A 14,059-nucleotide genomic window follows, 5' to 3' on the forward strand; every position below is an offset into this window, starting at 1 on the left:
GAAATCTAACTTGAATAAGTATGCCTTAGAAACCCAGATGGGTTTCACATGAACACCTCCCTTCCTGCTTTTCTGTAAATTTTTGGTTCCATGGCTATATTGGCCCCTATTCACCCCTCTCCCTTTTCTCTCATATTCCCTTTGAAAAGCCTAGTCACCTCTGTACAAACTGAAGTTGGAGTCAGCTCTGTCATAATAATATATTACTGATTAAAATATGTCCTTACCACTTTAACTAGGGTCTGGCTTTGTTTATCTTTGTCATGCTTTTTTTTCATATAATCATTACCTTTTCGTTAAATAAATACCATCTGGTGCATAGCAAAATGCCTAATGAAGCATAGTTTCTACCCAAAGAGATATGGATGGCTCTAACCTAACATCATCCATTATGGGCTGACATGGTTCAACAAATATTTTTCTTCTCCCTAAGGGTTTTAGCTAGGAGTATGGGCCTTGGAGACAGGCTAGGTCCAAGTTGCTATTCTGCCACTTACAAACTGTGTGAGTTTCAATACTTTTACTTCACCTTATAGTCACTCAATTGTCTCATGTATAAAAACTGGGATTGTGCAGTATTTACTGTAGAAGACAAAATGTTTCTAAACAATATTGCTCTGTGTTTTGGTCTTTACAAGCATAAATGGTCCCTAATACCAATATTTTTAAAATTCTACTGGGCTTCCCAGATGGCTCAGCAGTAAAGAATCTGCCTGCCAGTGCAGGAGATGCAGCTTCAATCCCTGGGGCGGGAAGATCCCCTGGAGAAGGAAATGGCAACCCACCCCAGTAATCTTGCCTGCAAAATCCCATGGACAGAGGAGCCTGGCAGGCTACAGTCTGTGGGTTTGCAAAAGAGTCGGACATAGCAACTAAACAACAAGAACAACAACAAAAATTCTACTGCAGAGGTATTGGGATGCCTGACTTTCTGTGATCTTAGTAGACTGAAAGAACCACTCAGCACTTCAGTTGTTTTCCTCATTCTATAAAATGGGTAAAACAATCATCCCTACATCAAAGGTTGCCGCTTTGAGAACTGAATTAATATATAAAAATCCTTAAAACAATGCTAGGCACACAGTAATAGCTCAGAAAATGCAAGCTGCTTTAAAAAATACTCACAATACAGATCTTTTTATAGTTTCATCATTTACATGTATGTTTAATAAAGTTTAATAGTCTTGCAACTGAATTCTATCCATCAAAAGAGATTTTGTATATCATTAATTTTCACTGTCACCAATGTTGGATACCTAATTATCGTAAGAATGTTTTCAAGTGCTTGGAATAACTGATCTCAGGAAACACCATCACAATTTCTGTACATGACTGAACATAAATCCGAGGCCTCATTCAGGATCGTGCATTACCCTCACATACCCCACCATCCCAACACACAGCCACTGCAGGTCCCTCCTACCCTACCTCCAGCACACCCTGTCCAGGCCACCTGTCCTCTGCACACCACTGCAGCTCAGGGCCAATCCACTCTCGTCTGTGCCCTGGACCCTGCAAGATTCTCCCAGTGGTTATTCCCTTCAGCTCTCCTATACCTGTCCAGTCCATTCCCCTCACTGCAGCCAGAGTCACCTTGTGAGTACATGAATCACAGCTTGTCACCCCCTCCCTCTAGACCTTCACCCTCAGGATGAACTCCAAGCTCCTTACATGTCCCACACCGTGTGGCTGCTGTCTGCCCTTGACCTCATCTCTTACCATCTGCACTTGTCTGCCAGGCTCCACCCACTGGACCTCATCCTCTGCTCCTGGAACCAGCAGTGCCACATGCTCGACAGGGTGAGTGACCCAAAGGCCTGCCCAGGCCTGGTTTCCTCTTGTCATTCAGGACTCAGCTCAAATGTCACTTCCTGAGAAAGAGATTCATTGACAACCCCTCCATTATAATCCCCGGGCCACTCATTTTTTACTCTATTTATGTGTTTATTTTCCTCAAAGCACTCATCCCCATATGGAATTGTCCCACTTACTGGTTTACCTGCTTACTGCCAGTTTCCCCAAACTAGAATAAAACTGGAAGGACCTTGCCTGTCTTGTTCTTTTTGCTGTGTCCCCAGTGCCTATTTCATTGCTTCACATATAAATCTCTGCATAAGTATTACTTGCATGAAGGAATTGTTACCTATTTGACATACAGGAGCAGGGGCAGATATTTAAGGCTGAGGTACAGGACAAGTTGGCAAGGGCATAAGACATTAAATGATGCAGAATTTTAAGAAGTGCTTGTTGCAAATCTGCAGCAGAGCTGTTTAAAATTGGATGAATACCAGAAACACCGGAAATATTCTTCAAAATGTAGGCACCTCCCAGTCTACCTCTCCGGGTTTAATTCAGCAGACCTAGGGTGGGGTACAGGAATCTGGAATTTTAATAAGTACCCCCAAGTGAGTTTGGTAAAGTGCTCTGAGGATCCCATTTGGATAATTCCTGACCCAAACAGCGAACATCTGTGGAGCATTAATTTAATGCCCAACATGGGACTTCCATGGCAGTCCAGCAGTAAAGCCTCGGTGCTCCCAAAGCAGGGGATGTAGGATCAATATCCAGTTGAGGAACTAAGATCCCACGTGCTGTATGGCTTAAAAAAAAGATAATTTAATGCCTATCATGCAAAATTCTAATATATCTGGGGTATATCTGTTAATGTAGTACGCTGGTCCTTCCCTCCCACCTACAATCACAGGTTGCTTTCCCACACGGGTTCATACCTAAACTCCTGGGTGGTCGGAAGCATTGGGTACTGTTATCCTGTTGTATAGAAGACAATGGAGGGAAGAGTGGTGACTTACCTAAAGTGTCCCAATGATGGGACCCAATCTCTTCACTCTTGCTCCAAGAACCTGTCTAGCAGACTCAACATCGCAACTCGTTCTTTCTACTGGATCTTGTTTCTGGGGCTCAGTGTCCACATCCTTCTGTGATGTCCTACTTTAAGGAAGAATGAGGAGATAAAACAGCACGTGGAATAGAGAGGAAAGTGAGAGGAGGGGAAAGTACATGAAATGCAGGGGAAGGGGCTCAGGATGTGTTTGCCTGCTGACCCCTCTCATTTCCCTGGAAGCTGTGCAATGATGCTTTTGCTCCACACACAGCAGTGACACTGAGGCTCTCACATCATGGATGTGTACCCTTATCCCTGTTTATGTTACATGTCCAGTATTCTCTCCCGTAGTCACGCTATTATGGAAATGTCAAAGGCATCACACTAAACAGAATGAAGGAGGTAATGCTGGAGTGGAGAAATATAGTTTGGTGAGGGCCTAATAGATGCCACATGCTGAAGGTTGTAATTATCAGACTTTACAGTTCTACAAAAGGATGCTCTGAGGTGGAAAATCATAATTTTCTTTCTACAGATTTGGAGATTCTCAGGCTCAGAGAGCAAAGTACATGTTCAAAGAATTCTAAGGAGGTATCAAATGGACACAGAAGCCAACTTAAAGGGGCTTCTGCTGGCCAATTCTGTGACAATTTGAACATCAAGATAAATACTTACAGCACCAAATGGTAGACCTCTGAGCAAAATAGGATAATCTATGAGTCATACTTACATAAAGTAAAAAATAGAGAAAAGAGAAAGCTCTACCTCCAGTCAAATTTCAGTGAACAAATCTGAAAGGAATGAGCTAATCAAAAAGCAACACTTGGCAACTGTAATAGTAATAAATAATTCAGGTTAGAATTATAAAATGATGTTCAATCTGCATCAAATCCCACAGCAGTCACTAAGTCGCCATGGTAACCATGCTCGCCAAGTGAAGCCAGCAAACAAACAGCAACCAATTTGGTTCCAATTATGTGACAGGAAGTTAAAAGGACTGACATGACCACAGCATTAACCTCAAGTTTTCCTTCCAATAACGATTCCTGGCAGCTTCTCCAATATACATATACATACAAACATACATGCTCACATACACACGTGCTTTCTCCTTCTATCTGTTTCACCACTGGAGAACCCAGGAATTCACTGAGGAAGACTTGCTGGGGCACAAAAAAGAAAAAAACCCCACAATTAAATTTGTTCACTTCTAACCACATGAATGAAATTGAAAGCTTCCATAATTATTTTATTTCAGTTGCTGATTTTTCTGGAGATGTTCTGTAGAATTGTCTCTGACATCTTCCTCCCTAGTTTCAGCACATTGCCAATAACATCTAAAAGCTGATAAAGAAACACAGTCAAAAGCATGTTACACATCATGTAGTTTTTACATCCTAGAGTAGCCTGTTCTTTCAACCAAAAAGTTCCTGCATGGCTATTATTAAACATTTGACTGCTGACAGTTCAGTGAAACTACAATAACTGGAAATTTTATTTACAAAATAGTGTTCTTTACAATAGCATCAAAAAAGCCTGAAATACTTACGAATAACTTGTCCAAAAATGTGCAAGATCTGTTCACTGAACACTATTAAGCATTGCTCAGAAAAATTAAAGAAAACTTAAATAAATGGAGAGACAACTGTCTTTATGGGTCAAAAGATGAAGTATTGTTAAGATGGCACTTCTCCCAAATTGGTCTATATATTCGGTGTAATACCAAAAAAATCCTAGAAAATATTTTTAAAAAGAAACTTATGGGCCAATTCTGAAGTTAATATGGAAACACAAAGGTCATGGACTATGAAAAACAACTTTGATAAAAGAAGAATAAGGTTGAAGGATGAAGATTCCAAGATTTCTGAAGACTCACTATGCTGCTGCTAAGTCACTTCAGTCGTGTCCGACTCTGTGCGACCCCATAGACGGCAGCCTACCTGGCTCCTCTCTCCACGGGATTCTCCAGGCAAGAGCACTGGAGTGGGGGTGCTCACAATAAACCTACAGTAATCAAGGAAGTGTGGTATTAGAATCAATGTAGACAAACAGATTGAAGGAAAATAATAAAGTATCCAGAAATAGATGCAAACATATATGGAAAACTGATTTTTGAAAACAAGCAAAGACAATTCAGTGGAGAAATGATAGTCTTATCAACAAAAGGTGCCGGGACAAGTGGATATCATATAGACACATATAAATAGTGATTCACATATCACATAATATGCAAATGTCCACTCAAAATGCATCAGAGACCCAAATATAACCTTAAGTTTTCAACCTTCTAGAGGAAACATAGGAGAAAATCCTTGTGACCTTGGGTTAGGTGAAGATTTCATGAACACCGAAACTATAATCCATAAGCAAACTAATACATAAAACTGGACTTCAAGTTAAAAACTGCCCTTCCTAAGATACTATTCAGAGAATGAAAAGTCAAGGCATTGACTGGGAGAAAATATGTGCAAATTATATATCTGACAAAGCATCTGTATCCAGAATATAGAAAATCTAACAAAAGTCATTTAAGAAGCAAAAGAGACACTACAATAAATAAATAGGGAAATTTTTTTAATAAAAATTTCACCAAAGAAGATACAGAAACATCAAATAAGCATATGAAAATATGCTCAGTATCATTAGAGAATTGTAAATTAAAACTACAATCTGATACCACTACGTTCATATGAGAATGGCTAAAATTAAAAAAAACTGACCATCCCAAGCACTGGCAAGGCTGAGGAGAATGGAACTCTCACAAAGTGTTTGAGGGAATGAAAAATGGTATAACCAGTTTGGCAGTTTCTTAACAATGTTAATCTTAAATCTACCATATTATTCAGATACTGCACTCTTTCAGTATTTACCTGAGAGAAAGTAAACACATTTCCATGCAAAAACTTATACACAAATATTCACTGAAGATTTGACTTAGAACACAACAGCAAATTTCAAACAAATCACAGTATATCCGTATACTGGGATATGTGTGTGTCTGCATGCTGTTACTTCAGTCATGTCTGACTCTTTGCAACCTGCCAGGCTCCTCTGTACATGGGATTCTCCAGGTAAGAATACTGGAGTGGGTTGCCATTCCCTTCTCCAGAGGATCTTTCTGACCCAGGGATTGAACCCACAGCTCCTGCATTACAGGCAGATTCTTTACCACTGAGTCACAGAGGAAGCTCATACTAGGACACTACTCATCAATAAAAAGGAATGAACTATTGATACATGCAACAAAATGGATACATCTAAAACAAACAGGCTGAATGAAAGAAGCCAGAGCAACCAAAGCCATCTGACCAAAAAAAAAAAAAAACAAAAAAAAACCAAAAACAAAAAAGAAAATCCTTTATGATTCCATTTGAATAAAATTCCAGGATATGAAAAGTAATCTATAGTGAGAGAAGATCAGTGATTGCCTGGGTACACTGCAGAGGGGAGGAGGAGGGAGGCCAGGTAATAAAGAGCTGAAATTATTATGTACTGGGAAGGTAAACATATCTACATTTAAGATTACATGGTTATTTTAGCAGATCAATAAGACACTCTAAAGTAATTATTTAAATATATAAATTTTTAAAGCTGAGCTGAAAGCTGAGGATAGCACTAAGTTGTGTCCAACTCTTGTGATCCCATGAACTGTAGCCTGCCAGTAAAAGATATTTTTAACTAACATTTGGAAATTTTCTGGCTTCTTAAGACTTTTCATTATAGAATAGATAAAGAATGCAGCTTCCAGGGAATAAACTATATTACAATCTCAAATCACTAGGAAGAGTTTCTAACCAAATGCATATTTCAACAACCACCTGAGAGAAACATGGTGATCACTGAATAATATTTACCCAGTGAGAACAATTTAGGTATATTTATTCCAAGTGCATGCTAAAGATCAAGTTCCTCCCTCGGGTTGGGTAAATAATTGCTTTCAGACAAAAGAAGACATCTTTAATAGACCTCAAGGGCTACTATAAAGCATTAGCTGCTGAAGAAATTAAATGCCACCTGCTAACCTTTTTCTTCCATGATGAGATCAAAGTAGCTTCTTTACTTTTAGGCTAGTTTGTGAACCTTACAGAGCTATCCCACAACATACTTTTATCATACCTATGAACTCACTTGTCAGGTATCATATCTAACTGATGATGTGAAGTTTCGGGGTCTCCCGAGGACTGCTGCCCTTGAACCTGGAGTAGAAGCTCCATCAGCCATCAGGACACGGATTCTCAGAACCTGTCTTCTTCAGACAGCTGATATGAGCAAGGCCAGCAGCCTGAGGGCTGCACAAGGAGAGACACATCCAGCAGTCACCACAGTTACTGGTATAACTGTGTGCCCTGCGCCATGCTAGGCACTGGGTTAGTGACAATGACATTGAAACAACTGGGTAGTGATCATAACAACCAGATGTTACAATGAGCTTCCCACCATGGCCTTTTTCTTCTCCTTTTCTCATCTATATCTTAACAACAAAGAGGAAAAGCAATAAAAATTGCCTGAATTCATACAGACGTTCATGATCCCACAATAACTACAGGGCCATTGGCTTGTGAAAGTGAAAGTCACTCAGTTGTGTCCCCATGGACACGACCCTATGGACTATCCAGTCCATGGAATTCTCCAGGCCGGAATACTAGAGTGGGTAGCCTTTCCCTTCTCCAGGGGGTCTTCCCAACCCAGGGATCAAACCCAGGTCTCCCATATTGTGGGCAGATTCTTTACAAGCTGAGCCACAAGGGAAGCCCGAAAGCAGAACACCTTTGCTCTTTATGTTGTCACCAGAGAAATAAAGGCAACATAGACTGGGAGCCGGGTGGTGGTGGAACCCTTCCCAAGCTATTCTCACAAAGCGAATGCCTGTCATTAGGAATTTTGCATTCTTTAAAATGAAACAGGGCGAAAGTATCATCAATATAATGAAATCCACGGAGGGTTCTTGGAGGTGAACTAGCCCTTGCAGGGTGAATGTGTAAAACCATAGCTAAGCAGTTAGCCATCTGTGGCAGAAAACTAAGAGACTGACTGTAATCATGTGACTGAATTATCAAGGAACACACAAACTAAATGTCATTAGGCAATTTAGGAATTATTTCAAGAAAGCAGGTCTAGAATATTAGTTATTTAGTAGGCAGAAACTTGGGCTTCCCAGGTGACCCTAGTGGTAAAGAACATGTCTGCCAATGCAGGAGATGTAAGAGGTAATGATTCAATCCCTGGAGAATCCCAAGAACTGAATAGCCTGGCGGGCTACAATCCGTAGTGTTGCAGAGAGTCAGACATGACACAAGTGACTTAGCATGATGCACAAGGCAGAAACTTAGTCTGTCGGGCCATACATTGGTTTGTCCTGGGGAATTCTGACCCTCCATTCTCATTCATTTCTTCCATATGATGGGTCATCCATGACCAAAGCACTTCTAGCCTTTCTATACACTCATTTCTTCTCTATCACAGGAACAACTTACCTAATTAGTGAGATTAGAAGGAGAACTAATTGCACAGCTGAGGTCCACTTCCTTCAAAACTCTTGGTGGTGAGTTGCCCTTATGGAGCTCACATTCTGTTCTGCCCAGTTGTAAGGTGGTCTTACAACTGGCCCACAGTTCTCCCCTTTCTGTGTCTGGCTGGCTCCCAATTATTCCTATGGCCTTGCTCCAAAATGCCTGGGCTTTGTGCTTCTCTGGGTGTTGATGTTTACTGAGCCATAAGACGAACCCACATACCCAGTCAGTGGGCATTCCTGTGTTAACTTTCCAAGATGGCCCCATAAGAGCTTAGTAATGGTACACTGATTTCCTGAAAATGGGGTGACAATTTTTCCCCATAGCCCACTTCCATTATACATACAACACAAAAGTGGTACCAACTCTTATACACAAGTTGGGTCTGTGTGAGCTTATTTTCCTTCTTGTGTTATGGTTCCAGAAGCCCTTCAGGACATAGTTATGCTGTGTAGGGCTACACAGTTTAGGTTAAAGTAATCTTGGAAGCAGAAGTTAGGAAGTGGGGTGGGAAGGAAACTAACAAGTCAATGGCCTATTACTGGCCAGACACTGTGTTAGGAACTCCACATACTGTTTTTACAACTTCTTACAACTGTTCAGTAAGTTGAAAGTAAAAGTGAAGTCGCTCAGTTGTGTCTGACTCTTTGTGACCCCATGGACTGTCCTCACATTCCCAGGGCACTTGATGTCTCCTAATGAGCATCTTTCTGATACCGGTGGAGCCATCACTCCAGGAGAGCAGGGTAGTGGCAGGATCCTCTTTTGGGAGAAGGCTGTTTCTAGGCAAGAGTTAGAACTCATAGCTTCTGTTCAGTTCCAACAGTTTTAGACCTACAGAGACTTAGTCACAGAGTAAGGTTGTTCATGTGGTAGATTCTCTTAACGGAATTTTTTTTTTTCTTAATGGAATTAATTTAGGTCTTCTGGCAAAGTGAAGGGAGCTGCCTCTGATGAGGGCCAGACAAAGGGTTTCTGAGAAATGACCTCCTCTCCCAGAGACTAACTGGAAAGGAGGGTGGAAAGAGGACCCCTGGATGAGTTCTTCCCTTGAAGGCCCTGGGGGACAAATAATCCCATGTCTAGCATAATGCAGCCAAAACAAGAGTAAGGATTTATGGTGGAGCCCAGGACAACTACATGTGACAAAGGAGTGGCTGGACCCTTTTGATGACTGCTGCAACATTTCTTTTCCCATCTGATAATGCTGGCAGAAAAGAATCACAAGTCATTTTTTCAGTACGACATGGGAAACACCAAATAACTTAGTCAGTGAGTAAAGTTTCTAGGGAAACTGGCAGTAGTTCTTCCACCCAAGGCTGAAGTGGAAACCAAGACAGATGAGCAGCTCTGAGTGCTAGGGTAATAATGAAAGTTTCAGAGGGGGAAAAAGAGACAGGTAATAATGAAGCCCCTCCACTGCCAGGTCAACAGCCATTGAATTCCTCTGGTCATACTCCCTTTAAGTCTCTTGCCCAAATCACCTATCTGTGAACTTAGACTGGATGAAAGAGGCAACAACAACCCAGAGAATTTATAACTGTGGGATGGCTCTTCTCTGACACCTAAAAATTATGAACTTCTTACTGTTGGAAAAGTGAAGAGAGGATCTTCTCTGAGTGAAAAATCTGTCCATTACAATGGGCAATTGGTCAGACATGATTCCCCATCATTGTTTCAGGTTGCAGCTGATCCTCTCTCTTCTACTCCTCATTACATTAGCGTCCCATATGGCCTTTCAAATCTGGAAACAACTTTGGGCAACTTAACTCCAGGAGGTGCAGCCTCTCTATGATGAAAAATTCTCAAACTCCATTGGTATCTTCAACTCTCAGAAGAAAAGAACAAAGAACAGGCATAAAGAGAAGGTCATATAGTCCACTACTATCACCTTTTGGTATCGAATAGCTGGCTCTCGCTTGTCTCAAAGGACCACAGATTTCCACACCATATGACAAAAGAACAAAAAAAAACATAAAAATCAGCAAATTTCCTTGTCTATGCCTCTGCATTTTTTTTGGTCATTATTGCCTGAAATTTCTCATCTTGTACAGGTTTTGTAAGTGAGCTTTACTGTACATGTGTGCTAAGTCGCTTCAGTCATGTCTGACTCTTTGCAACCCCATGGACTATAGCCTGCCAGGCTCCTCTATCCATGGGATTCTTTGGGCAGGAATACTGGAGTGGATTGCCATTTCCTTCTCTAGGGGATCTTCCCGACCCAGAGATCGAACCTGTGTCTCTTATGTCTCTCTTGCTTCATCTAATCCTCAGCACAAGTCTATGAGGTAGGTTTTATACAAGTTTTTATACGTTTTATACCTGTTTTACCACAAAGGAAGTGGAGCCTGAAGGAGTTTGTCTGTAGCACAAATGCATTCAAGTATCTGTTTGAATGCTCTTGAATATTCCATGTTTACTGAAAAATATTTATTCTGCTGTTGTTAGTTGGATTGTTCTATAAATTTCAATTAGTATGTACATATAATCATTGAAATATTTCAATCTTTTTACTGTCTCCATAATTTTGCCTTTTCAAGAATGTTATATACTTGGAATCATACAGTATGGCACCTTATTAGTTTGGCTTCTGTCACTCAGAAATACACATTTAAGTTTCCTCTATATCTTTTTGTGACTTGATGGTTCATGTATTTTTATTGTTGAATAATATTCCTTTTATGGATGAACCCTAGTTTGTTTATCCATTTATCTATTGAAGGACATCTTGGTTGCTTCCACATTTTGGCAATTATAAACTGCTATAAATATTTGTGTGAAGATTTTTATGTGTTACTGTTCAGGTTTTTATACCCTTAATTTTTTTTGTCTACTTGCTCTATTAATTACTGAGCAAGAAGCATTGACATCTACAACTATAATTTCAGATTTGTCTATGTATCTTTTCAGTGTTAGGATTTAAGCATTTTGAAGCATATTATTGGGTGCAGCATATTTAGGATTTCTATGACCTTGTGGCTCAGCTGGTAAAGAATCTGCCTGCAATGCGGGAGACCTGGGTTCGATCCCTGGGTTGGGAAGATCCCCTGGAGAAGGGAAAGGCTACCCACTCCAATATTCTGGCCTAGAGAATTTCACGGACTATATAGTCCATGGGGTCACAAAGAGTCGGACACGACTGAGTTATTTTCACTTTCACTTGATGAATTAATCTAGCATTATAAAAACACCTTTGTTTTTCTGAAATAATATTCCTTGTTCCAAAGTATATACTTCATCTAATGTTAATATAATGACAAGCCTTAGCATTTTTCTTAATACACATTTCTACCCGTTGAATTTAGCCTATATGTGTCTTTATATTTAAAGTCTATTTCTGGGACTTCCCAGGTGGTCCAGTGGTTAAGAATCCACCCTGCAATGTGAGGGTTGTGGGTTTAATCTCAGGGCAGGGAACTAAGATCCCATATGCTGTGCAGCAACTAAACTTGAGAGCAGCAACTAAGACCTGATGCAGCCAAATAAGTAAATAATTTTTTAAAATAATGTCTCTTTCTTATAGAGCATATGTTTGGGTCCTGCTTTTTCATCCAATCAGACAAGCTAACATTGTAATTGGGATGTTCATAATAGTTATGTTTAATGTAATTTTCAAAACAATTTGGTTCAAATTTGATGTTTTGCTGTTTTCTATTTGGATCTCTTTTTGAATTTCTCTTTTCCTGCCTTCATTTGAATTACTTGACCATTTTTAGTAATTTATATTATCTCTTCCGTTGGCTTATTAGTACACATTACTTTATTTTTACTAGTTTCGGTGGAATTTGCACACTGTATTTTTAACTTCTGTTTTAAACACTGATTTTAGCACTTCACATATAAATGTAAGAATCTTACAATAATCATATTTTATTTTATTCTCCCTTATTGTGGTATTTTTGTAATGTATTTTACTGTACATATCATTTAAATTCCATAATGTATTTATCTTCTTTTCAGTAAGTTCAGTAGCTCAGTAGTGTCCAACTCTTTGCGACCCCATGAACCACAGCACACCAGGCCTCCCTGTCCATCACCAACTCCCGGAGTTTACCCAAATTCATGTCCATTGAGTCGGTGATGTTATCCAACCATCTCATCCTCTGTCATCCCCTTCTCCTACCCTCAATCTTTCTAAGCATCAGGGTCTTTTCAAATGAGTCAGCTCTTCGCATCAGGTAGCCAAAGTATTGGAATTTCAGCTTCAACATCAGCCCTTCCCATGAACACCCAGGACTGATCTCCTTTAGAATGGACTGGTTGGCTCTCCTTGCAGTCCAAGGGACTCTCAAAAGTCTTCTTCAACACCACAGTTCAAAAGCATCAGTTCTTCAGTGCTCAGCTTTCTTTATAGTCCAACCCTCACATCCATACATGACCACTGGAAAAACCATAGCCTTGACTAGATGGACCTTTGTGGACAAAGTAATGTCTCTGCTTTTTAATATGCTATCTTATTTTAGCTTTAAAAAATATTTAAAACTGAGAAAAAGTATATTTACTTACCTATTTACCATATTTGGTGTTCTTTTTCCTTTGCCCAGATTCAATGTTTCACCTGGCATTATTCCCCTCAGTCTGAAGTACATTTTAAAAACTACTTCTTATATTGCTAGTCAACTGGCAACAAACTCTTTCAGGCTTTGTTAGTATTCAAAGAAATATGAATAACCTCAGATAAGCAGATGACACTATCCTTATGGCAGAAAGCTAAGAGGAACTAAAGAGTCTCTTGATGAAAGTGAAAAAGGAGAGTGAAAAAGTTGGCTTAAAACTCAACATTCAAAAAGCTAAGACCATGGCATCCGGTCCCATCACTTCATGGCAAATAGATGGGGAAACAGTGGAAACAGTGACAGATTTTATTTTCTTGGGCTCCAAAAGGATTGCAGCCATGAAATTAAAAGACACTTGCTCCTGGGAAGAAAAGTTATGACCAATGTAGATAGCATATTCAAAAGCAGAGACATTACTTTGCCAACAAAGGTCCATCTAGTCAAAGCTATGGTTTTTCCAGTAGTCATGTCTGGATGTGAGAGTTGCACCATAAACAAGGCTGAGTGTTGAAGAATTGATGTTTTTGAACTGTGGTGTTGGAGAAGAATCTCGAGAGTCCCTTGTACTGCAAGGAGATCAAACCAGTCAATCCTAAAGGAAATCGGTCCTGAATATTCATTGGAAGGACTGACGCTGAAGCTGAAATGTAAGGCTCGGAGAACCGCACTCTGAAAAGGACACTCAGGGACAGCCTCTAGTGGACTGACAAAGTTTATTATCCAATTGTGTAGTTTTATAATTTTCAGGGAATAGAGCATAAGGCTGACTTGCACGTAGCCATTCCAGATAAACATTAAAGCATTCAAGCGTAAAATACAGTTCCCACCACCCAAGCGATAACATAGCTTTGGCCAAACTCTAAAGGGAATCTTATCATGAAACAACAGTCCCTGCTCTCAAATACAGGTGGTCAGAAGGAAGCCTTCGAACGCCTCAAGGCTGGGCGTATTGACCCTTCGTCATCCGTTTCCAGCCTTGGGCACTCAGTGAACGCTCATAACCCTTTGTTATGCTTGTCCCAGCTTCCAACCTGCGTCATGAGTGGAGCATGTATTTGCTTAAAGCCTTCCAGCTCCTCCGCACTGAAACTCCAATAATTTGGCCACCTGATGGGAAGAACTGACTCATTTGAAAAGACCCTGCTGCAGGG

The 14,059-nt window shown here is 40.2% G+C and overlaps 1 protein-coding gene across 1 annotated transcript in view; it reads left to right on the plus strand.

Annotated features, from left to right (window-relative positions):
* Nucleotides 1-10,147, plus strand: part of LOC138930862 (nuclear RNA export factor 3-like) — a 57,010-nt gene extending 46,863 nt beyond the window's left edge. The window contains 3 exon segments of the mRNA XM_070291253.1: nt 1,637-1,800; nt 3,194-3,244; nt 10,034-10,147. Of these exon segments, the coding sequence (XP_070147354.1) occupies nt 1,637-1,800; nt 3,194-3,244; nt 10,034-10,147 (329 nt within the window).
* The last annotated feature ends 3,912 nt before the right edge of the window (nt 10,148-14,059 follow it).

This window comes from Ovis canadensis, chromosome X, assembly GCF_042477335.2.
Source record: "Ovis canadensis isolate MfBH-ARS-UI-01 breed Bighorn chromosome X, ARS-UI_OviCan_v2, whole genome shotgun sequence".
NCBI lineage: Eukaryota > Metazoa > Chordata > Mammalia > Artiodactyla > Bovidae > Ovis > Ovis canadensis.